The following is a 26,753-nucleotide window of genomic DNA, read 5'->3' as shown; positions in this document are numbered from 1 at the left end:
CGAGACTCCGTCTCAAAAAAAAAAAACAAAACAAAAAAAACCCAACAACAACAACAAAAAACTAGGTGATGGTATTAGGAGGTGGGGCCTTTGGGAGATGATCGGGTCATGAGGGTAGAGTCCTCATGAATGAGATTGGTGCCTTCAGAGAGCGCTGTTGCTGTCTTTCTGCAGTGCAAGCAAGGATATAGCAAGAAGTTGACTGTCTGCAACCTGGAAGATGCCCTTACCAGAACTTGACCATGCTGGCACCCTGAGCTAGGATTTCCAGTCTCCAGAACTGTGAGAAATAAATTTCTGTTGTTTATAAGCCAACCAGCCAATGGTACTTTATTATAGCCGCCTGAACTGACTAAGACAAAGGTGATATTTCGGTCTCCATCTGCTCATTCTTTGGTCTCATTTCTCATCTTGACCAGAGATGGAAAGTGGGTAACAGAATGTTACTAATGAGATCTTCTCAGAGGCCAAGAAGGGAAATAATTTAAAAGACAACTGTGTGTGTCAGCACTAAGAAAGGAGCTTTACAAATGTTAGTTTATTTAATCCCTACAGGGGATTAGTGTTCATTATTGTCCCATATCACATAGAAGGAAACTGAGGCTCAAAGAAGTTAAGAAACTTGCCTAAGTTCTTGTAGTGAGTGTCAGATGTCTCTCTAATTTCAAAGCCACTGCTTAAGAGGTTGTCTTTGAGTGACACCAAGACACTTCTCAGGGACTGAGGCAGCAATCTCGTCTCTCATCTTTTTTTTTTTTTTTTTTTTGAGACAGGGTCTTGCTCTGTTGCCTAGGCTGGAGTGCAGTGACGCAATCACGGTTCACTGCAGCCTTGACCTTCTTGGACTCAGGTGATCCTCCCCCCTCAGCCTCCCCAGTAGCTGGGACCTCAGTTACATGACATCACACTCAGCCAATTTTTTTATTTTTTGTAGAGATGGGGTTGCGCCATGTTGCCCAAGCTGGTCTCAAACTCCTGGGCTCAGATCACCTGCCCGCCTCACCCTCCCAAAGTGCTGGGATTACAGGCGTGAGCCACCACGCCCAGCAGCAATCTTATCTGAATATCTTATCATAACCAACTGAGCTGGCAATTGGGCAACACACAAGGAAGGCAAAGATGATACAATCAAAGGACAAGAAGCAAGATGATTATAAAATTCTTGGCCAAAAAACATCAAGGAATCTATTTTTGCCAGTTATCTTGGAGACTTTGAACAAATGACCTCCCTGCTAAAACTTATGTTTTAGCACCCCTAGTTGTAAAATAACTTAATAATACCCATTCCTACTTAAGTCAGAGGACATGTCATGTTTCTCTGAGCCTGACCTCAGCACAGTTGTCCCTATACTCCTACTTGTTATTGAAAAACAAATGTATGATCTATTGCCTTGGGTGGTACATGGAGTGAAAACAATTATAATGAATATTGAATGAGCTTAACAATATATGAAAACCAGAAGTAGTGAATTGATGAACAAGATAGTAATATTAAAATGTCAGGCTGGGCGCGGTGGCTCACACCTATAATCCCAGCACTTTGAGAGGCCGAGGCAGGATCGCTTGAAGCCAGGGGTTTTTTTTAGAGATGGGATCTCGCTATGTTGCCCATAAAAAATTAGCCAGACGTGGTGGCACATGCTGTAGCTCCAGCTACTTGAGAGCCTGAGGTGGGGGGATCACTCGAGCCTAGGAATGAGCTATGGCTCATAGCTGCAATGAGCTATGATTATGCTACTGCACTCCAGCCTGGGTGACAGAGTGAGACCCTGTCGCAAAAAAAAAAAAGAAAAAAAAGTCAGCCATAGGTATCTGATCCTTTAGACAGACAAAGCTTTGATCTGACCCCTGAAGGACAGTCAACTGGCCGGCTGAACCACAGTCCCTCTTTGTGAGCCAACAAACTCCCCAAATGCCAATGGACCTGGCAGGGTTTCCAGGAGCTCAAGTCACTGCTACTTTCTTCTCATCTTCTCCACAAAAACTCAGAAAGTGCAGGGGCACCCCACAGGCCACTAAGCACATTCGCAATGGTCCTCCAGGGAAATCTGATGCTAAAAAATGGACCTTTTCCAAAATAGGCTCAAGCCAGATGAGGAATTACAGAAAGGACAGCCGCCAGTGGAAAATACCCTGCCTCTGAATCCCCAATGTCTTCATTAGGGAACTGAAAACACAGGCACACCAGCTGGTCTCAGCTGCTTTGAAGCATGGTGGCACAGTGGAAAGAGCAAGGCTGTAGGACTGGTACCAGGGATGAGGCTTCTAGTCCCCAGCCCTGCCAAGTTCTAGCTGGGTGATCTTGGCAAAGGTACTTAACTTCTCTGGGCCTCAGTCTCCTCATTTGTTTGAACAAGGTTTGACCAGATTATAATATCTTCTGGTTCTAACATCCTTTCTCTCTCCTCTTTGGATTAACATTTTACATTTGAAGACAATTAAGGGAAATTCTTGGCTGCTATGTTTTGCAGAGACCCTGCTTGATATGGTTTGGCTGTGTCCCCACCAAATCTCAACTTGAATTGTATCTCCCAGAATTCCCATGTGTTGTGGGAGGGACGGGGGGGGGGGTGGTAATTGAATCATGGGAGCTGGTCTTTCCCATACTATTCTTGTGATAGTGAATAAGTCTCACAAGACCTGATGGGTTTATCAAGGGTTTCTGCTTTTGCTTCTTCCTCATTTTTCTCTTGCTGCCACCATGTAAGAAGTGCCTTTCACCTCCCGCCATGATTCTGAGGCCTCCCCAGCCATGTGGAACTGTAAGTCCAATTAAACCTCTTTTTCTTCCCAGTCTCAATTATGTCTTTATCGCAGTGTAAAAATGGACTAATACACTGCTACTCCAGTGATCATGCCTCTCTCCTCTTCATATTCTTCATTGGCTTCCCTTTTCCCTTGAGGGTAAGCCAAAATTCTCTTGATTGGCCCATGCCTCTCAATCCAGCCATCCTCCTCTCACCCCTGCCAATCACATATTTTATTCTTTGGCAATATTGGACTACTCGTACTTCCTCCTAATACCCTGACTGCAATATTAAATATTTATCGAGCATGTACTGTATGTTAGACACATTTATAAACCTTTGCACATACTGTTTGCTTTGCCTGATATGCCTTGGGTTACTTATGGTAGAGCTTGCTGCTGTAACAAGCAAACTATGAAATGTCAGTAGATGAACACGACAGAAGGTTATTTCTTATCCAAGTAACAGCTCCATGTAGCCTTCCACCCAGGGTCCTTCTATTTTGAAGCTCTGCCAGCCTCTCAGCTTCAGAGGCCTTCACTTCCAGAGCTGGCAGCCAGGAAGGAGAAGGAAGCAAAGGCAAACCTATAGCTTTGTCTGTCTCAGCAATGACCAACATCACTTCTGCTCATATTCCACTAATGAGAACCGGTCACCTACCCCCATGGAGATGTACAGGGAATTGGAAATTGTTTGGGCCACTTCCATAAATGTGATACTGTGCAAGGACAGCACAAATCTTTGATTTTTTTTTTTTTTTTTTTTGAGACAGAGTTTCGCTTTTGTTGCCTAAGCTGGAGTGCAGTGGTGCAATCTCAGTTCACTGCAACCTCTGCCTCCTGGGTTCAAGTGATTCTCCTGCCTCAGCCTCCTGAGTAGCTGGGATTATAGGCACGTGCACCACCATGCCCAGCTAATTTTTGTATTTTTAGTAGAGATGGGGTTTCCATGTTGACCAAGCTGGTCTCAAACTCCTGACCTGCATCAGCAGGGATTACAGGCGTGAGCCACCATGCCCGGCCAAATATTTTTTTATTTTTTTTAGAGACAGAGTCTCACTCTGTCACCCAGGCTGGAGTGCAGTGGCATGATCTCGGCTCACCACAAGCTCCGCCTCCCAGGTTCACGCCATTCTCCTGCCTCAGCCTCCCAAGTAGCAGGGACTACAGGTGCCTGCCACCACACCCAGCTAGTTTTTGTATTTTTAGTAGAGACGCAGTTTCACTGTGTTAGTGAGGATGGTCTCGATCTCCTGACCTCATGATCTGCCCATCTCGGCCTCCCAAAGTGGTGGGATTACAGGCATGAGCCACCACACCTGGCCTCAAATCTTTGATTGTTAAGTAGCCATCTCATGCCTTTCCTCAACGTGGCAAAGGTTTATTCGCCCTTCAGACCTCAGTGCTACCTCCTTTGTGAAGTGCTACCTCCTGTGTGAAGCCTTCCTTGACCTATGTAGGCAGATCTAGGCCCTGTCCTTTTCCTTGTCCCACTGCACTTTGCACTTTTCTCCATGATGACATTCATCACATTGTATTGTGTAGTTCACATGCTAGTTTCCTCAACTGGACTGTGATCCCTGAGATCAGGAATCTTGTATTTTTATTTCTGTGTTCTGACAGTTTAGCATAGTGAATAGCAAGGAGTAGTTTTACAATGATATTGAACAAATGAATGAATATAAATAAATAAATAATTGAATTAAATAGTGAGTAAAAGAAAGAATCAATGAATGATTACCCTAAAAAAAGAAGCTGGTCTTTACAGAGGAAGAAAGACCCCAGTTAAAAGAAAAAAAAAAGGTGATTCAAGGTTATCTAATATATTTTTGAAAATAAGCTATTTATATAAATATTACTATTATAATTAACATTTTGCATTAATATTTATTTAGAACCTTCCTCTCCCATAAGCTCCATGAAGGTAGGGACCTTATATCTATTATTCTTTGCTCTGACTGCAGCATTTAGCACACTGTCTGGCACATATTGAGTACTCAACAATTATTTTGGAATGAACAAATGGAAAAGAAATGAATAAATACATGAATGAAGATTGCACCCTTAACCCAATAATTCACATCCTAAGTGCATAACTTGGATTATAATTGGAAAGCATAGATGGACCAGTGAAAAGTTACCACCATAGGCTGGGCACAGTGGCTCATGCCTATAATCCCAGCATTTTGGGAGGCCAAGCCGGGTGGATGACCTGAGGTCAGGAGTTCAAGACCAGCCTGGCCAACATGGTGAAACCCTGTCTCTACTAAAAACACAAAACTTAGCTGGGCATGGTAGCACATCTGTAATCCCAGCTACTCGGGAGGCTGAGGCAGGAGAATTGCTTGAACCTGGGAGGCAGAGGTTACAGTGAGCCAAAATTGTTCCACTGCACTCCAGCCTGGGCAATAAAGTGAGATCTTATCTCAAAAAATAAAAATAAAAATAGGCTGGGCACAGTGGCTTACGCCTGTAATCCCAGCACTTTGAGAGGCCAGTCAGGAGATCGAGACCATCCTGGCTAACATGGTGATACCCCATCTCTACTAAAGATACAAAAAATTAGCTGGGTGTGGTGGCAACACCTGTAGTCCCAGCTACTCAGGAGACTGAGGCAGGAGAATTGCTTGAACCTGGGAAGCGGAGGTTGCAGTGAGCTCAGATCATGCCACTGCACTCCAGCCTGGATGACAGAGCAAGACTCCATCTCAAAAAATAAATAAAATAAAATAAAATAAAAAGAAAAAGAAAAGTTACCTCCATAACTAGAAAAATGGCACAAAGCGCACATCAGAACCTTACCACTGTTCCCTTGTACATCATCCTCTTTATATGAGATGATAACAAACATTATTTGAGGAAGCTAAAATCTCAATGGAAATGCTAGCCTGTGAGTAAATGAGGACAAATGGATGTCTCTAAAATAGCTGAACTATGAAATAGCCTTTGTAAATTGGTTAATGACAGAAACAGGAAGAAAGAGTGCAAACAGTAACGGAGTCATGACAACCGTGAAAAATACATTGATCGAGAAAAGGCAAAAACATTTAAAAATATTTTATGAAGACGTATTGCAATGAGCTAAATGTTTATGTCTCCCCCACATTTATATGTTAAAACTTAACCCCTAAGTTGATGAAATTAGGCAGTGGAGCCTTTGAGAAGTGATTAGGTCATGAGGGCAGAACCCCCAGGAATGGGATAAGTGCGTGCCCTTATAAAAGAGACTCCAGAGAGCTAGCTTGCCCCTTCCACCATGTGAGGACACAACAAGAAGACGCCCTCAATGAACTAGAAGGCAGGCCCTCACCAGACGTCAAATCTGCTGATGACCTGATCTTGGACTTTACAGCCTCCAGAACTGTGGGTAATACATTTCTGTTGTTTACAAGTTACCCAGTTTATAGTATTTGGGGATAGCAACCCAAACTGACTAAAACAGATATGAAGACAGTTTTTTAAATGTTTATAACACATTTATTCTTTTCATAGGTCCCATGTGAAAAAGTTTGGTTTAGATATGCCACATGGCTTTGGGCAGATGACTTGCCAGATTTTGTAATGAGAACCATCTGATGAGAAGAGCAACGTGCATGTGTGTTTGCAACTTACAATCAGCATGTCTGCATGGGCTTGGTCCAGGTATCTTGGAACTCTGGAAAGTCCTATGTATGAACAAGTTAAGTTCCAGTTTGGACTGATTTGTGGTAATAGTGAGCTTGACGGATGGACTTTTTCCAGAAACTGACCGAGACATTAATGGTACGTTTGGTCATTAAATAAACTGAAAATAAGATAGCATATTTATTTTCCACATCTTTGACGATATACAAGAACAGGACTGTCTGCCTGCTCTAAGGAGCTCTCTGTTTTTCCATGTGGCAGAAACTGCTATGAGCTGAGCATGGAGCTAGACCGTACTTCCTAGCTTCTCTCAACGTGTAGGGCCATTGACTGAACTCAGTCAAAGGCATGCGAAAGTGATGGGTGCCCATTCCATATCTGGCCCATAACAATCCTCCTGTGCAGTTCTCTGCAGGCTCTCTTTTCCACTGGCTGGATGGAAAGGACTCTGGGGACCCCACGGAAGACAGAGACCCAGGATGGAAGAAGGTTATGTGCTTGAATTACTGCATAGAATCAAATCACCACATTCCACCCACCTCCACCTCTACCAATCCGTATTGGACCTTGACAAGAACAGTATTTGCATGGGGTCAAACCATTGAAATTTGGAGGTCGTTTGTTATAACAATTAGCCTATCTGACCAATACAACCCCTTTGCCCAACTTTCCTCTTGGTCACAAGTAGAAAGAGAGACTAGGGTAAATTTCTGGAGTCTCAGTGCATGGCTTCAGAGGATCTAGACAAAAGAAGGCATCAGCAGCCAAGCTCAACATCAAGGAATTTTGCAGGATTCTGGAGTGAATTTTAAAGCCTTAGAAATTCCCACAGAGCTGGAGCCATGCATCTCCTTATCTCACTGTCTCCTCTGGACATTTTTACATTCTTGGGAGAACAGTGAATAACCATCTCCAAACTAGTTCTTGTGTGAAACCCAACCCAGCCTATGTGATTTATTTAATATGTTTGGAGTCTAGTCAATACCGCACTTAAACCTGTCTTGTTTTTGTCTTTTGTTAAACATGGTAATTAAAAAGAAGAAAAAAAACTGGTAAGAAACTTTGTGTTTAGAGGTACGTAATATTTTTTAAATTATTATAAAATGTTGTGGTTGAGCACAATATTAATAAGCAATTATGGAGAACCCAAATGCTGTGGTGAAAATGAGGTCTTTGGGTGTTTGCCTGAAGATGTTATTGGGAAACTATTGTTTACTTACCAGACTTTGAAAATTAAGTCTTTCTTCAAGTAGCCTCCGGGTATTAAGGACAATAAATAAAGATGTGCTGACTGAAAACATTTAAAAAACAACTTGTTACAGCCTTAAAATAATAAGGGATAAATTCAGCTTAAAACAGAATATTCCAAATTCATCTGGCCTGCCCAACAGAACACCAAGATTAAAAAGCTGGAATCTACTGGTCAACTCTCTAAAGATGTCCCACCAAATGAAGTTTAGCAGGGGCCTGGGACCACAGTTCTAGTAAATGCTAGATAGCTTCTGGCTGTTCATTTTAAACCTGAGCCCATTTATGGAAAGGCACCAACCTTATCTTCCTATCCTGGGGTTGTTTACAGAGAGAGAACTTGGAAATAGTCAGGACCCTGGTGGAGGGAAGAGGTAAGAGATGTAAAAAGAAGGTCTTATTTATTTATTTATTTATTTATTTATTGTTGAGATGGAGTCTTGCTCTGTTGCCCAGGCTAGAGTGCAGTGGCGGGATCTTGGCTCACTGCAACCTCCACCCTTGGGGTTCAAGCAATTCTCCTGCCGTAGCCTCCCAAGTAGCTGGGACTACAGGTGTGCACCACCATGCCTGGCTAATTTTTGTAATTTTAGTAGAGATGGAGTTTCACCATGTTGGCCAAGCTGGTCTCAAACTCCTAACCTCAAGTGATCTGCCTGCCTCGGCCTCCCAAAGTGCTAGGATTACAGGCGTGAGCTACCACGCCCAGCCAGAAAGTCTCATTTCTTAGAAGAGTCCCTGTGAGGCTGAGATGAGAGAGGTTGACTTAGGATAGTACTTTTCTCTTTGGGAAAAAAAATTCTATTGCCTCATTTTCAAGGGGCTTAAACTAAGCTTGTGTGGTCTTCCAACTTTCCACAAACTTTCCTTCTATCCTTTTTCCCCAAGACACTCTATTCCTTTTTCTTTCCACCTAAAATGCTAAGCTTCCATAAACATGCAGACCTAGTACTTCTGAGACAATCACCTAGGAATCAAGCAGAGGAATAGGCAAGCTTAAGAAAATGGAGCTAAGGCATTAGTTCCCATGGGAAACTATGGAAACTGAGTCAGGGAACTGAGTGTCTCCCTCAAGACAGGGTCTGTTCATCAACACAAAGGATGTGGGACTTCCTTGTACATCCCCTAGTCAGAGCCCTTAGACTAGACAGTTCTTGAGGGAGACCTGTGTGGCCATGTAGAACTAGGTTACGTGAGTGCTTCCCAACCTCTTCTCTCAATGATCAGATTCGTTGTTCCCCCAAGAGCTGTATGCTTTGAAAAACTTTTATCTACCAAATAAATTACATTTACAAAGAAAACATAGTAAGTATTTATTGTGTATTAGGTATTATATGAATGAGTGCCTTACACATATTATCTAGAATTCTCACAGTAGGCTGCGAAATAGTAATTATTGTCCCATTTTACAAATGAGTACATTGGTTGAGAGATGTTAAGTAAATTGCCCATGACTATTGCAAGAAACAAAATTCTGGTTCTGGTAGACAGCCTCACCTCTCTACCATATTCTTTCCAGTGTACTGTCTTTATTCTATAGACAACACACACAACCAATCTGATTTTTTTTTTTTTTTTGAGATGCAGTCTTGCTCTGTTGCCCAGGCTGGAGTGTAGTGGCACGATCTCGGCTCACTGCAACCTCCGCCTCCTGGGTTCAAGCGATTCTCGTGCCTCAGCCTCCCGAGCAGCTGGGACTACAGGTGCACACCACCATGCCTGGCTAATTTTTGTATTGTTAGTAGAGATAGGGTTTCGCCATGTTGATCAGGCTGGTCTCAAACTCCTGGCCTCATGGCCTTGGCTTCCCAAAATGTTGGGATTACAGGCGTGAGCCACAGAACTTCTTTTTTTTTTTTTTATTTTAAAGTGCTGATTTAGTAACAATGTCTACTGGCACAAACCTTCTATTTAATCATATTATTCAAACAGCAATAACAGAAATTAAAGCTACATTAATGAAAAAGGAACTTAGGAATGAGGTCATTAAATATAACTAACTACATTTTAAATACAGATATCATATATTTCCTGATTAGTATCAGGTAAATATCTAGACTCCTATCCTGAATTCCGGTCTCAGATAAAAAGGTCAGAGACAATTACAAGGAAGATGCTTCATATCATCAGGTCCATTTTTTAAATGATGAGGTCCTTTAGGAAAACTGCTTTTTTTATCAGAGATTTCCGTTGGTCCTTTTGTTGGTAATCCATTCATGTCTGCACCCTTACAGTCCACTTTGCCTTTGTTTGTATCATTGGATTCTTGTATTGCTTTCTTAGGCCATATACGACTAACGAAGGGGGAAACCAGAGGGTATGTGTGTGGCTCTTGGAATTTTTTGTAGATCCAGAGCAGAACTGGAATGACGATACAAGGAACGCACACCATTTTCCCGAGCTTGAGCTCCTCAACCTGAGAGCGAAGGCGGGCACCGCGGAGGCTGGCGGGCCGCGACCGACCGCCGAGGAGGGAGGAGGCAGGAGGCCACGCACCGGCTAGGACTCTGCGAGCACAGCCCGGGCTGGGCCTGCGGAGCAGCTACAAAGCCCAACCCAGGCAGCTAGCCCGGACACACTCCACAGAACTTCTTAATATGAGATGAAGTCTTCACAATGAGTTGGTGCTGCATGACCTCCCCTACCTTCCAGGCCCCCACTCTCCCCAAAAAGGAAAGAAACCTTCCATTATTTTAGTTAACTTGGTCAGGCTTTATTGAGGGTAAATATACAATATCTTCCAGGCTTTTTTTGAAGTACTAGACAGAGTTGAAGCAATGCCATTATTATCCTATAGAACTAGGAGAGCCTGGAGAGACTGGAGAACCTGGAACGGAAGCTGAGTAGAAGGGAATTCACATAGACCTAGCCACAGCCCCTCCTCCGCTGGGATTCTTCCACTCCTTTGATTCTATTGAGTGTTGAGTAACAAACCCTGGGCTGATGTGAAGCAGGAGAATTTTTCTGGAACATAGCATTTGGTAGGCATCGGGGAATCAGGGAAGCATGCCAGCCTAGGCTGTGGAGTGGCAAAAGGAGGAAATGAAAGAAGAGTGGGTGGGGAGAAAGAGGGAGAAGGAGCAAGACAGAAGAAGAAAGACATCAGAGAGAAGAAAGAAAGAAGGGGGCTGTGCATAAAGAGGAAGAAAAGAGAACAGGATGGATGACTCTTTATACTGTTTGGCCTTGCAAACTACCATGGGGTCTTTGTCACCAAACATAAAGTAATTCCCAGTGGAGGTGAGAGACATGTGTGCCTAAGTTCCCTGGGAGGGCTATTGTTGAAGCATTATTTCGTAAAGGTAATTTTGCCCCCTCCTTACCCAAGTGAAGTCAGAATCTTTAAAAATTACAGAACAGGACAGGCGCGGTGGCTCACGCCTGTAATCCCAGCACTTTGGGAGGCTGAGGCGGGTGGATCACCTGAGGTCAGGAGTTCAAGGCCAGCCTGGCCACGTGGTGAAACCCCGTCTCTACTAAAAATACAAAAAAATTAGCCACACATGGTGGTGGGTGCCTGTAATCCTAGCTACTTGGGAGGCTGAGGCAGGAGAATTGCTTGAACCCGGGAGACGGAGGTTGCAGTAAGCCGAGATTGCACTGCTGCACTCCAGCTGGGTGACAGAGTAAGACTCTGTCCCCCACCCCCAAAAAAATTACAGAATAAGTAGAGAAAATGTATTTTACTAATTGCAGTTGCAAAACAAAAAGTGTTAGTCTAGTATCCTAAGGTTAGAGTCTGTCCTGCTAAGGCAGAAAATTCACAACTTCTCTAGCTGAAAAACAAAACTGCAAAAACAAAAAGAAACACGAGTAAGCAATAATAACTAAAAAAAAAACAAAAAAAAAAACCACCAAAAACTCTCTGGGGACCCAAAAATATAGGGCAACCTTGGGCAGAGTTTACCTGATGTGGGTATTTAATTGCTATAAAACAAAAGTGTATATATGGATATTAAAAATAACTCATTTTCCTTAGAAACCCAGATTCTTACTTTTGAAAATAAAACTATTCAAAATTAGTTCCTTATATTTCCCTGGGTCACTTATTCAGTGTATAGTAGCTAAAAGACAAGAGGTAAGCATCAAACATAGAGGACAGATGCATACTTTTTCCTTACTCTAAATTTAAATGGTATTCAAGAAACATCTTAAGATTTGTTTGTTCTGCATCTGAAATAGATGCTCTTCCTTAATTTTTTATTCGGTAATCTAAAGTGATTTGTCAGAAGTTAGGGGAGGAGTGGAGGGCAGGGCTATTTTAAAATGCCATAAAAGATTCTCCTGTATGTGAATTCCCAAGGTGTTCTGTCTTTAGTAAGTGTTAGCAAAAAGATCTATTTGTCTACGGTTAAATTCTGGCTCACTACCAATTTCAGAGTACCTTCTTACTGGGCCCAGAGAAAGAACAGTCTCTGCTAGACCTCGTATTCCAGAAATTTTTGCCCTGATGGAACACTCTGGGAGATAAACTTGAACTCCTGTGTCTACTCCATAGAGAGGGAAAAGCCTCTGTCTTTATCTTCTTATCCTTTATACAGGATAAAGGCTATATCCTAGGTGCCAGGGAACTCCTCAGAGTCCCTTTATCTGAACAGGTAAAGTGGGGACAGGACAATCATTTCTTGAAAGTGAAATCAGGCTGGGCGCAGTGGCTCACACCTGTAATCCCGGCACTTTGAGAGGCCAAGGCAGGTGGATCACCTGAGGTCAGGAGTTTGAGACCAGCTTGGCCAACATGGTGAAACCCCGTCTCTACTGAAAATACAAAAATTAGCTGGGCATGGTGGCACACACCTGTAGTCCCCAGTACTTGGGAGGCTGGGGTGGGAGAATCGCTTGAACCCAGGAGGCGGAGGTTGCAGTGAGCCGAGATCGTGCCACTGCACTCCAGCCTGGGCTACAAAGTGAGACTCCGTCTCAAAAAAAAAAAAGCAAAAAAAAGTGCAATCATCAGTTCTTCATTTTAAGAAACTTATTATATATGTATATTTTGAGACAGGGTCTAGCTCTGTTGCCCAGGCTAGAGTGCACTGGCATGATCATGGCTTACTGCAGCCTCAACCTCCCAGGCTGGAGCAATCTTCCCACCTCAGCCTCCCAAGTAGCTGGGACTACAGGCACATGCCACCACACCCAGCTAATTTTATTATTATCATTATTATTATTATTATTATTATTAATTGTAGAGATGAGGTCTCACTATATTGTCCAGGCTGGTCTCGAACTTCTGGGCTAAAGTAATCCTGCCTCGGCCTCCCAAAGTGCTGGGAGTACAGGCATAAGCCACCACACCCAGTCTTAAAAACTTACTTTTAACAGGCTGTTGTCACCTTAACCCAGTAAATCAGTATTGGTCTCATCAATAGTGGGACAACCAGACATTATGTACAGCCTAATATGAGGCAGTAGGAAGTACACAGCATTACCTGTGAAGAATTCTTACCAAAACGTTTCACTCTTATCAAGCCTTTAGGTCTAATTTTCTGTTTATAAGGAACGCAGGTAACAGAAGTACAAGTTTAAGAACGTGTTAAAGAAGCAATCAGACAAGGTAGAACGTTCTGTAGAACAACTGCCCCAGAATCATCAAGACGTCAATGTCATGAAAAAAAAAATGTATGTGAGCGTGGAGAAAGGAGACAGTTCTAAATAAAGAGCCTTAAGAAACATGATAACCAGGCTGGGGGTGGTGGCTCATGCCTGTAATCCCAGCACTTTGGGAGGCCGAGGTGGATGGATCACGAGGTGAGATCGAGACCATCCTGGCCAACATGGTGAAACCCCATCTCTACTAAAAATACAAAAATTAGCTGGGTGTGGTGGTGCGTGCCTGCAGTACCAGCTACTCGGGAGGCTGGGGTGGGAGAATGGCATGAACTCGGGAGGCGGAGCTTGCAGTGAGCTGAGATCGCACCACTGCCCTCTAGCCTGGGTGACAGAGCAAGACTCTGTCTCAAAAAAAAAAAAAAAAAAAAAATTTTTTTTTTTTAGGTTCAAGGATTTGTTATATAGGTAAATTGCATGTTGTAGGGTTTGTTGTACAGATTATTTCATCACCCAGATAATATACATAGTACCCAATAGGTAGTTCTTCTGTTATCTCCCTTCTCCCACCCTCCACACTCCAGTAGGTCCTCATGTCTGCTGTTCTCTTTTTTGTGTCTATGTGTACTCATACTTATAAGTGAGAACATGTGGTATTTAGTTTTCTGTTCATGTGTTATTAATAGTTCGCTTAGTACTATGGCCTCTAGCTCCATCCACGTTGCTGCAAAGGACATGACCTTATTTTTTTTATGGCTGCACAGTATTCCATAGTGTAGATGTACCACGTTTTCTTTATTCAGTCTACCATCGATGGTCATTTAGCTTGATTCCATGACTTTGCTGCTATTGTGAATAGTGCTTCAGTGAACATATGCGTGCATGTGTCTTTATGGCAGAATGATTTATATTCCTTTGAGTATACACCCAATAATGGAATTGCTGGGTGGAATGGTACTTCTGTTTTCAGTTTTTGAGAAATCACCACACTGCTTTCCACAATGGTGAACTAATTTACATTCCCACCACCAATGTGTAAGTGTTCCCTTTTCTCTACAACCTCACCAGCATGTTATTTTTTGACTTTTTAATAGTAGCCATTCTGACTGGTGTGAGATGGGGTCTCATTGTGGTTTTGATTTGCATTTCTCTAATAATTAGTGCCGTTGAGCATTTTTTCATATGCTTATTGGCTACATGTGTGTCTTCTTTTGAAAAGTGTCTGTTCATTTCCTTTGCCCACTTTTTTATGGGGCTGGTTGTTTTTTGCTTGTTAATTTGTTTAAGTTTCTTACAGATTCTTGATATTAGACCTTTGCCAGATGCATAGTTTGCAAATACTTTCTCTCATTTTGTAGGTTGTCTCTTTACTCAGTTGATAGTTTCTTTTGCTGTGCAGAAACTGTTTAGTTTAATTAGATCCCATTTGTCAATTTTTGTTTTTGTTGCAATTGCTTTTGGCATCTTTGTCGCAAAATTTTTGCCAGAGCCTATGTCCAAAATGGTATTTCCTAGGTTATCTTCCAGGGTTTTTATAGTTTTATGTTTTACATTTAAATCTTTAATCCATCTTGAGTTGATTTTCATATATAGTATAAAGAAGGAGTCCAGCTTCAATCTTCTGCATATAGCTAGCCAGTTATCCCAGCACTATTTATTGGACAGGGAATCCTTTCCCCATTGCATGTTTTTGTTGGCTTTGTCAAACATCAGATGGTTGTAGGTGTGCAGCTTTCTAGGCTCTCTATTCTGTTCCACTGGTCTATGTGTCTGTTTTTGTACCAGTATCATGCTATTTTGGTTACTGTAGCCCTCTCTATTCTGTTCCACTCCTCATGTGTCTGTTTTTGTACCAGTACCATGCTGTTTTGGTTACAGGTAACGTAATGCCTCCAGCTTTGTTCTTTTTGCATAGGATTGCCCTGGCTATTCAAGCTCTTTTTTTGGTTCCATATGAATTTTAAAAGCTTTTCCTAATTCTGTGAAGAAGGATAGGAATAGCATTGAATTGGTAAATTGCTCTGGACAGTGTGGCCATTTCAATGGTATTGATTTTTTCTATCCATGAGCATGGAATGTTTTTTCATTTGTTTGTGTCATCTCTGACTTCTTTGATCAGTGTTTTATAATTCTCATTGTAGTCATCTCCCTGGCTAGCTGTATTCCTAGGTATTTTATTCTTTTTGTGGCTATTGTGAATGGGATTGCATTCTTGATTTGGCTCTCAGCTTGGATGTTGGAGTATAAAAATGCTGCTGATTTTTCTTTGGGAGGCTGAGGCGGTTGGATTGCTTGAGCTCAGGAATTCGAGACCATCCTGGGCAACACAGTGAAACCCCATCTCTATTAAAATACAAAAAAAAATTAGCCAGGCATGGTGGCGTGCGCCTGTAGTCCCAGCTACTTGGGAGGCTGGGGCAGGAGAATTGCTTGAACTTGGGAGGCGGATGTTGCAGTGAGCGGAGATCCTGCCACTGCACTCCAGCCTGGGTGACAGAGTAAGACTCCATCTCTTAAAAAAACAAATACTGCTGCTTTTTGTACATTGTTTTGTATCCTGAAACTTTGCTGAGGTTGTTTATCAGATCTAGAGATCTAGGAGCTTTTGGGCAGACACTACGGGGTTTTCTAGATATAGAGTTATATTTTCTGCAAAGAGTAATAGTTTGACTTCCTCTTCCTATTTGGATGCCTTTTATTTCTTTCTCTTGCCTGACTGCTCTGGCTAGGACTTCCAGGAGTTATTCTTCATGAGTGTAGACTTTCTGTTTGGAATAATGAAAAAGTTCTGGAAATAGTGGTGATGCTTTCACAATATTGTGAATGTACTTAATGCCATTAAATTGTACACTTAAAAATGATTAAAATGATAAATTTTACATCATATATATTTTACTACAATAAAAAACCATTTGGGGGACAAAAGGGGAAATTTTTCATGTAGATGAGTATTTGATCCTCTTGAATTATGTGAATCTTATTAAAGTTTAATAATGAAATTGTTTAGTGAACAAAAATGTGCTTATGTTTTAGAGGTGAATGTTAAAGTATTTAGGGATGATCTATTAATATATGTATACATATCTACAGATAGTTAGATATGTATACACATACTACTTTACCTCAGAAAAATAAAAAGAAACAGGAAAGATGAAGAATATATGACAAAATTTTAGCAATTGTTTGATCTAGGACACAGATGTTGGGTATTCATTATATTATTCTATTCTATCTCCTTTTCTGAGTACACTGGGCTTATGCAAGAAAGAGGGAACCGTGAACAAATCCCTCTGTATAATCCATCCTGTGAATGGAATTCTTAACTGGCCACATGAGTTTCCCAGAGGTGATGCACTCTGGAAGGCCAGACTTTCTAAGGGTAATAAGAGGGGTGCACAGGATGAGTGGTCATAGCTGTGCAAATCTGATGAAGGTGTTACATATATATATTTAAAATCCAAAAAGAAAGTTCAAAAGAGTGGAGAAGAAGTTTCAACCCAAAGCCAGAGTGTAGGCAGTCTTTACAGAGAACCATTGCATCCAGCTAGAACTGGCTCCCCTGTTACCCTCACAACCTCCCTGGAGGTTTAAGCTGCTTAATCACACTGAAAGGCCAGACAGTTGCATTTCTGGGAGCTGAAAAGAGGGAAAAGGGACTATTTTCATCAAAGGCACCCTGTAAATCATTTCCCTTTTACAAATCAATACAACAGAAAGCAGGTCACTAGGTTGTATCTCCTCTAGATGGTTATGAAATCCATCTCCATCCTTACTCTTTTTCATAAATAGATATTTAGTATATTCTGACTAGAATTGATCTCATAAAAGAAGGGAAGAAGAGGGAAAATATAACCGCACAAGGCACTGATAAAGAAAAAGCTCTGGGAATGTAAATGGATGGCTTCCCATACCCAAAATATCTGATAACATCTGCAAAGCACTTCATTTATACCAACAATTGTAACCTTGCTTTAAAACATAAATTGCTTTAATAATTCTGCAGTTTCTTTCCTGGGTTAAAATCTTACTTGGAAATATTGAAATGTACAGTGTCCTAGTTTCCTCTAATGGGTCTTTGATTTGCAAGGAACTGTAAAGCATTCTTATTCACCGAGGCATCCTACTCAGGTTTGGTTTGACCCTATCTTTTCCACTACTTCCATCTCTGGGTCTCTGTTAGGACACTTCCTCCAGCAATAGAATCTTCCTCCAGCAAGACAGCATCTCAGAAGAGAAACATCTACTCTTTTCTCTACCCACTCTTTCCAATTCTGCAAGAGGAGACAATAAATATGAGATTGCAGGCAAAGGGCCAGATTTACAGTGAGTACAGTCACTGAGTGTTAAAAGATTACACACATGAAACTTTCTCTGTGGTGTTGTCCTCTCAAAAAAAAGGAGATTTTTAAAAAAAATTTTTGAGACAGAGTCTCACTCTGTCACCCAGGCTGGAGTGCAGTGGCATGATCATGGCTCACTGCAGCCTTGACCTCCTAGGCTCAAGCAATCCTGCTGCCTCAGCCTCCCAAGTAGCTGGGACGACAGGCATACACCACCACGCCCAGCTAATTTTAAAATGTTTTTGTAGATATGGGGTCTTACTGTGTTGCCCAGGCTGGTCTCAAACTCCTGCACTCAAGTGATCCTCCCACCTTGGCCTCCCAAAGTGTTGGGATTACAGGCATAAGCCACCACACCCGGTCTCTGCTTTTTTGATGCTGAAATAACAAACTAAGCATACAAGACTTTTTCCCCACGTGGGAGAAGATCTCCTCTCCTCCCCTTCCTTTCCCTTCTCTCCTTTCCCCTTCCCTCCCTTCTCCTCTCCTTCCTCCTTTTAGGCAGCCTCAGTGTTAAGAGGACATTTCTCTGAGATGGGATAAAGTTTAGCCATTTGGTTCTCATCTGTTCTCCCAAATGCACTTGGTTGCTCTCCTATCCTCACACCCTGTGAAGTGTGATAAAATTGCAAGATTCAGGTTTGGGGGCCTAGGGCAAAGAAAAATGCCCCATAAACTTTCATTCTTGGCTATGAGGTCTAGGCCGGCTTACCAGACAGCTCACATTTCCATTTTAGGCACAACTTAAGTTTAGGCTTCCCATAAGTTTTGGTTTGTTTTGCTTTCATTTTCATTCATTTTAAAGTATTTTGTAATTTCTTCTTGGACCTATTGTTTATTTAGGAATGTGTCATTTAATTTCTGCACGTTAATTTATCACACTTACTTGCCTTATTGATTTTGATTTTGTGTCATTGTGGTCAGAAGTCATGCTTCATATAATTTCAAATCTTTTAAATGTATTAAGGCGTGTTCTATAATCTAGAATAAGTCTATCCTAGAGAACAGTCCACATTCAATTGAGAAGAGTATCGATTGTGCTGTTGTTGGTTGGAGCATTTTATAGACACCTGTTAAATCTAGCTAGTCTACAGTGTTGTTACAAGCCCAACAATACATTGTTATAATTATTACTTAATATGATTTTATGTCTTTTAAAGATGAGGAGAAAATAAAGCAAGTATATATGTATAGAGCTTATATAAAGGTTATACTAACCTTTTATTTTAATTGTATTTTTTATTTTACATTCATGGGATACATGCACAAGTTTGTTACATGGATATATTGCATGATGCTGAGGTTTGAGCTTCAAATGATCCCATTGCCTAAGGAGTGAACATAGTACCCGATAGGTAGTTTTTCAATCCTTTTTAGCCCTCCTCCCTCCCTCCACCCTTTTGGAGTCCCTGTGTCTATTATTTCCGTATTTGTGTCTATGTGTACCCAGTGTTTAGCTCCTACTTATAAGTGAGAACATGCAGCATTTGGTTTTCTGTTTCTGCATTAATTCACTTAGGATAATGGGCTCCAGCTGCATCCAAGTTGCTCCAAAGGACATGATTTCATTCTTTTCTCATAGATGTACCAACTTTCTTATTTACCATTTCTGGTTCTCTTCATTTGTTCCTGCGCAATCAAGTTACCATCTCATGTCATTTCTTACTCTAATGTAGCTTTGCTCCTACCCACCTCATTATGCTGTCATTGTCAAACATTTTTTATACAGCTGCTTTTAAAATAATTTAAGAGAGGAAATGAGAAAGATTATGCATATATAGTGTCTTTTATAATTATGTAATTACATTTACTAGTCATTTTTGTTCTTCTTTGTGGATTTGAATTACCGACTGGGGTCGCTTGAATTCCACCTGAAGAACCTGTTTCTTGCATAGTCAGTAAACTAGCAATAAATTATCTCAGATTTTGTTTATCTTGGAATGCCTTTCTTTCACCTGTGGTTGTGAAAGATGGTTTTTCTGGTATAAAACTAGTAGACAGGCTGGGAATGGTGGCTCACGCCTATAATCCCAGCACTTTGGAAGGCCGAGGTGGGTGGATCACCTGAGGTCAGGAGTTTGAGACCAGCCTGGACAACATGGTGAAAAGCTGTCTCTACTAAAAATACAAAAATTAGCTGGATGTGGTGGTACATGTCTGTAGTCCCAGCTACTTGGGAGGCTGAGGCAGGAGAATCACTTGAACCCAGGAGGTGAAGGTTGCGGTGAGCTAAGATTGTGTCACTGCACTCCAGCCTAGGAAACAGAGCGAGACTCCATCTCCAAAATAAATAAATAAATAAATAGGTCGGGCACGGTAGCTCACATCTGTAATCCCAGCACTTTGGGAGGCTGAGGCGGGTGGATCACCTGAGGTCAGGAGTTCGAGACCAGCCTGGCCAACACGGTGAAACTTCACACCTGAGGTCAGGAGTTCGAGACCAGCCTGGCTAACATGGTGAAACCCAGTCTCTACTAAAATACAAAAATTAGTCGGTTGTAGTGGCACACACCTGTAAAATCCCAGCTGATCAGGAGGCTGAGGCAGGAGAATTACTTGAACCTGGGAGGCAGAGGTTGCAGTGAGCTGAGATCGCATCACTGCATTCCAGCCTGGGCAATAGCGCGAGACTCCATCTGAAGAAATAGCTAGCTAGCTAGCTAGATAGATGATAGATAGACAACAACTAGTTGACAGGCTTTAAAAATTTTCCTTTCAGCATTTTGAATATTCCATCCCACTGCCTTCTGGCATCCATTGTTCCTGGGGAAAAGTCAGATGTTAATCTTACTTGAATTTCCTTATATATTATGAGTTTGGTTTTTTGTGTTTTTGTGTTTTTCCCTTGCTGCTTTTAAGATTTTCTCTTTATCTATCTCTTTCAACATTTTTACTCTGATGTGTCTGGGTATGGTTCTCTTTGTATTTATTGTACTTGGAGTTACTTGAACTTCTTGGATGTGAAGATAACAGATTTCATCAAATTTTAGAAGCTGTTTGGGCACAGTGGTTCACACCTATAATCCCAGCACTTTGGGAGGCTGAGGCAGGAGGATCCCTTGAGGACAGGAATTTGAGACCACCTGGGAAACATAATGAGACCCTGTCTCCACAAAAATTTTTTTAAAAAATTGCCCTGGGAAACACAGACCCTGTCTCTACAAAAAAAATTTTTTTTTAATTAGCCAGGTATGATGACACATGCCTGTACTCCTAGCTGCTCTGGAGGCTGAGGAAGGAGGATCCCTTGAGCCCAGGAGGTTAAGGCTGCAGTGAGCCATGATTGTGCCACTGCACTCCAGCCTGGGCAACAGAGTGAGATCTTCTTTCTAAAAAAAAAAAAAAAAAAAAAAAAAAAAAAAAAAAAAATTCAGCCATTGTTTCTTTGAAATTTTTTTCTGCTCCTCTCTCTCTCCTCTTCTTCTGGTAACCCCATTATGCAGACGTTGATGTGTTTAATGGTATTTCACATTCCTCTGAGGCACTGTTCATATTTCTTCGTTCTTTTTTCTCTCTTCTTGAGATTAAATAATCTCTATCTATCTTCAAATTTGCTGATTCTTTCATACGCCAATTCAAATCTACTATTGGGCCCCTCTAATTAATTTTTCTTTTTAGTTTTGTACTTTTCAATTCCAGAATTTCCATTAGGTTCTTTTTTTAAAAAAAATCTATTTCTTTATTGATAATCTCTATCTAATAAGGCATTGTCATCATCCCTTCCTTTACTTCTTTAAGCATGGTTTCCTTTAATTCCTTGAACATATAATAAGTGCTTTAAAGTCATTGTTTGCTAAGTCTGACATCTGAGCCCTCAAGTAGTCTGTTGATTACTTTTCCCTCTCCTTATGCTATGTTATGAGTCACATAACATTTCCTGTTTCTGTGAATGTCTCGTATTTTTGTTGTTGTTGAAAACTGGACACTTTATATAATATAGCAACTCTGAATACTGATACTTCCAACCCAGGACTTACTGTTGTTGTTTATTTCTTTAGTGACTTGGCTAGTTTATTTTAGTGAAGTCTATTTTCCTGCAGTGTGAAATCTCTAATGTTGCTCCTCAAAAGGTACAGGGTTGGTCATATGCACAGCCCCCTCAGGATGGCAATCATTTTAGCAAAGCTCTCTTTGTCTCTTTCCCTGCTCTCTCTCTCTGTTACGTTCTCTGCCTCTGTTGGTATAAGCCCTAGGTGTTAGGCTCCTCTAGTTGCTGGTCATTCTATTGTTTTCAACAATGCCCTAGGGTATAAATTGTTCCACATTGTGTTCCAATTAAATTTAAGCATCTTTGCTGGGGTAGTTTTTGAGGTCAGTCCTTCAGGTTTGTTCTGACCTCAGGATGGCTCTTCTTAGCTGTCTCTTTCCCTGGTTCTCCCTGATAAACCAATTGGCCTACAGTTTAGCTTCTTGCGCACATTGAGCTACCAGCTTCTTCTTACTTGCTTTTCATTAAATTCTCCATTGTTTATAAGAACTTGCTGTAGCTTGAACTTCTTCACGCTCTGTTCTAAATAAAGCCAGTTCCTTTTGGAAGAGCTTCAGGCCTCTCTGTTCTCATCAACTGCCTCTTCTCTTGGACAGAATCTCTGAGACTCTGCTCTGGAACTGTGGCAGGGACAGTGACCCACTTCTCTTGGAGTGATGATTCTGTTTCATAAGCAGGGCACTGGGTGGGGGCAGTGGTCTCTGGTCTTCTTGACTTGTATCTCCCTTTGTGGAACCTCTGCTTTGAAAAAAAGCTGGGGTGAGGACAATTGGAGCCCCAGTTTTATCAACTTACTGTATCTGGGGGAGAGCTTCTGCCCTATAAGTAGGGGCTTGTTGGAGGAATGGAATCACCCACCTCTTGGCTGCACTTGCCTGGGACTTAGCCTCCACAGCATGGAGCTGGGAGGATGACAAATGCTGGTGGCCTGCCCCTCCCCAGGGAGATAATGTAGTCCTTGACTGGTATCTGGGAGGAGAGGGAGCTCTGTTCTTCCAACACCCCCTCAGATTGGAGCTTCCATCACATTGACCTAGTTGGGGTTGGGCAGGGAGGGAGGGAACAGTTTGTGGTTCAGATGCCATGGACTCTCAGCTGTTCTTACCAGGATTTAGTAGATTTTCCTGAATAAATATTTCTTCACTTGTTGTATGCCCTTAGGACAATTTCCAGAGACTTTAAATGGTTGCCTTAAAAATAATTTTCACCAGCTATGGTTGTTTTATTGGGACTGGGTCTGTAGAGCTCCTCATACTACCATCCATATTACCATCTCCTAATAGGATCTTGATAACACTGAACTTTTTCTTGACTGCTAACAACATTCTTCTGAGCTCCTATCCAAGGTTGGTTGAAAAATTAGTGTAATATGAACACTAAATTAAAGGTGAATTTGGAAATAAATGTGTTAATAGATTACCCTCTGGCCAAATAAAAACTTTGTAAGAGGCTCTAAGAACCATCCCCCTTGTGCATGCCAAGAACAGAGCACCACAGACACTAATCAAAATAAACCAGTTGACCAGGAATCAGGAGACAAAACTTGATTCTTAGCTCCTTCTCTGGTTTTCTTGGTGATGCTAACTAAGCCAGTCAACCTCTTCTGAGCCCCAGTTCCCAGGAACAGTATATTGTGTTAAAATACTCATCTTGCCTGGGTGTGGTGGCTCACACCTATAATCCCAGTACTTTGGGAGGCCAGGTGGATGGATCACAAGGTCAGGAGATCGAGACCATCCTGGCTAACATGATGGAACCCCATCTCTACTAAAAATACAAAAAATTAGCCATGTGTGGTGGCACGCACCTGTAGTCCCAGCTACTCGGGAGGCTGAGACAGAAGAATCACTTGAACCCAGGAAGCGGAGGTTGCAGTGAGCCGAGATCGTGCCATTGCACCCCAGGTTGGGAGACGGAGCAAGACTCCATCTCAAAAAAAAAGAAAAGAAACAAGTCGTTTTACTATGATCCCCAAAACAAGGCGTGTGGTTTACATTGTGTTTACAGTGGAGCAATTTTCATTAAATCAAGTCCATTGTTTTCCCCCTGCTGTTCTTCGTGGTGGACACCATGCATCTGTGAGGTATCTGTCCGGGCTTGGGGGCTATTGCTGCTCTGAGTTTGTGAACTCCAGACTGAACCTTGGCCTATATATAATTTGTGAAAGAAAGGGGATTAGGACACTTGGGGTTTCAGGTTCTGATCTTCTGGTCATGGTCTACCATTTTAAACCAGAATTATGACTCATCTTCCCTAGGCACTGTTGTTTTTGGTTACCTAAAATGAAGTTCGGGCTGGGAGTGGTGACTCATGCCTGTAGTCCCAGCACTTTGAGAGGGTGAGATGGGTGGACTGCTTGAGCCCAGGAGTTCAAGACCAACCTGGAAAACATGCCAAAACATCTCTACAAACATCTCTACAAAAAATACAAGAATTTCTTGGGCATGGTGGTGTGTGCCTGTAGTCCCAGCTACTTGGGAGGCTAAGGTGGGAGGATTGCTTGAGCCCAGGAGGACAAGGCTGCAGTGAGCCTTGTTCACACCATTGCACTCCAATCTGGGCAAGACTTGAGCAAGACGTTATCTCAAAACAAAAAAAAAATGTTGCTTCCTAGACAACTCACTTTACAATTATGCCCAACTAACTTTGGAGCAAAGTTTGCCTCCAGCAGAATCTTTATGAGGGCCTATGGCCCTGACTTCATTTTTACTGATCTTAATAAGTACTGCCATCAGCCATTTGAATACCTTGGAGATGGAGGTCAGCAAGTCCCAACAGTCATTACAGTGGTTAAAGTCAGTCACTTCCCAAAGCCCAGGTCTAATAAGTTCATGTATAAGATGAGGACTTTGGCCAAAAACCCCTAGGTATGAATTGAGAGCAACTGACCAAAGCCAACCCAGCTTTCTTATGTGCAGCAACCAAAACATCACCCTGCCCGGTAGGCAGTGTTGTTGCAGCACAATAAGGTCGTTTAATATCTTTGGTGCTCAGAGGGGATTTGTTGCTTAATGATTATAGAGTTTTTGATTTGGAAGATGGTAAAGCTTTGGAAATAGATAATGGTGATGGTGGTTACACAAGATTGTGAATAGACTTACTGCCACTGAATTATACACTTTAAGATGGTCAAAACGGTATACACACACACACACACACACGTTTGAGGCCCCGTTGACTGTTCTGGACAGAGAGCAAGCAGCTTCAAATTGCTTAATAACAACATCTGATCTGAGGCTTCACCAGCATCTGAGTTTTCTGAAGAGCTCTGCAGGTTTTCTGTGTATTACTGCTATTAGCATGGCAAACGAAAAAAAATTAACTTCCCATATCTATACCTGTTTCTCCAGAAACCTGTTTCTTTACTCACACTTGGGAGTGATATGCAGCAACTTGGAGTCCAGGGATGTAGAAGGACTTAAGATGGTGTATGTACATTTGGAGTTAGCTTGAGTTGGCATCTACTTCCCTGTGCCCTCATTAAGTGGTACCTAAAATAACTAGGAGGATCATTAAGTGGCTTACCCCAATCCTTCTCAGTTGTTAGACTTAATCTAGAATTATGACGATACAACCCCCAATTAACTGCAAATTGTTTTGAACATCCTTTTCTGATTGACTATGTCTTTTTCCTGTTTATCTGTTAGCCCGCCACAGCCTTGTGACCCAAGGCTTGGAATGGATCAGCCCTCCTACTCACTCCCTCCTGCGTACACCACATCTCCATGGAAACAGCTTGTCATGCCCTGCTTGGCTGCAGGTACTAGAGACCTCTCATCTGCAGCCTTGGTCCTGCAAGATTCAGTCTTAACAAGCCAGGCCATGTGTTAGGAGCCCCTTCCTCTCTAGCTAGTGGGATCTGGAATTGTCACCAAGCCTCCTTTAGGGGACACCTGGGGAGTCCCCAGCTCCAGTGAGTTGCCTTGACCTTCCTCCACTAATATTCAGGCCGATGCAAGGGTCTCTTCCCTGGGTTCCTGCTTCAGCCTGCACTCATCATCTCCTTCCAGCAAGCCTTCTCTTCCCATCATCTCCCCCCACCCACCAAAGCTGAAGCCCCTCTGAGCTCTTCAGGCCCCACCTGTGGCTGATCGCCACAGTCAGTTGGGGCAACTCCTTTATATCTCTCCCAGTCTTCTTTTTCTGCTTCCCCGTGGTCTCTGCTATAGGCCGGGCCCACATTATTTCCATCTTCGATTACTGCATGATTCTACAAAGTGGTCCTCGTACTTCATGCTTGCTTTCTTTGCATCCAATCTTCACACTAAACCACTGAGAAAACATCCTCAAAAGGCAGACCTGCCCCTGTCCTTCCCTGAAGAAAGTCAGTTAGTGGTTCCTGACCCCTCCAGACAGAATTCTGACCTGCCAGCATGACAGGCAAGAGGACACTTCTAATCTGAGCCATGCTCCCCTCTCCAGCAGCATCTCCTGCCCCTTCCCCTGCATATTCTGATGTCAGCGACAACAACCCCCTTTGCATCCCCAAGGAGCTACGTGTTCTCTCTAGTCTCTGTGGCTGGGCACTGCTGCCACTCTACCTGGAGGGCCCTTTCTCCTCCCTTTCTGTATAAGCCTTCCATGCATTCTCGGGAGAGCGCTCCTGACTCTCCAATATGAGGTAAGTTCTCGTCTGAATTCTCCTAATGCTTCCTGTGCATGTCCCCTTTGTGCCTCTCTGCTAAACTGTCAATTCCTTGAGAACAAGGAATATACCAGCCTCCAGCTCAGTGCCTAGCAAGGTCAAATGTCTGTTGTATAAGTGTAAGAATGAAGAATGGGCCTCTGGAATTAACATGTCTCCACACAGTGATTATAAATACATCCTTTACCAGAGACTTCTTTTGTTGGGTACCAGTCATCCTCCAGATTGCACCAGCTGTGAGTGCTACGCTGCCAAGGCATTGCAACTTGCACTGCTGGCCTCCATCCTGGGGGACACTTCAACAAATGGGTCAGTTGCCCCAGCTCAGCTCTGGCTATCCCTGGCTGCCTCAATTTTGTTAGTCACCAGGGAGATCCTTAATGACCTCATGGCTGAACGCATGTGGCCTAAGGAATGGCTGGAGAGCCATTCCTAAGAGCTGAGATCGTGAGTCAGCCCTCGTCTCATTGCCCAGGGAAGATTCCTTTCTCACTGGTTGTGTAACTTCACTCAGGCTATGTTTTCCTTAGTGGAGTCCAAGATTTGGAATCATTGTAAGAGGAGAAAATGGCAGGTAATCTCAGGAATGGATAAGACCAGTTATGTTTCTCCAGG

The 26,753-nt window shown here is 42.4% G+C and overlaps 2 protein-coding genes across 2 annotated transcripts in view; both read right to left on the bottom strand.

The window, feature by feature from the left end:
- Window positions 1–26,753, bottom strand: part of MKLN1 (muskelin 1) — a 417,262-nt gene that overhangs the window by 250,482 nt on the left and 140,027 nt on the right. The window lies entirely within an intron of this gene.
- On the bottom strand, window positions 9,278–12,395 carry LOC116814366 (UPF0729 protein C18orf32 homolog). The gene has a single exon (XM_032761766.2). It carries the CDS (start codon window positions 10,008–10,010, stop codon window positions 9,711–9,713), a length of 300 nt encoding a protein of 99 aa, XP_032617657.1. The 5' UTR covers window positions 10,011–12,395; the 3' UTR covers window positions 9,278–9,710.

The sequence above is a fragment of the Hylobates moloch genome, unplaced genomic scaffold, assembly GCF_009828535.3.
Source record: "Hylobates moloch isolate HMO894 unplaced genomic scaffold, HMol_V3 SCAFFOLD_1, whole genome shotgun sequence".
Lineage (NCBI taxonomy): Eukaryota > Metazoa > Chordata > Mammalia > Primates > Hylobatidae > Hylobates > Hylobates moloch.
Note: the sequence above shows the minus strand (reverse complement) of the source record. Positions and strands in the feature narration are given on the sequence as shown.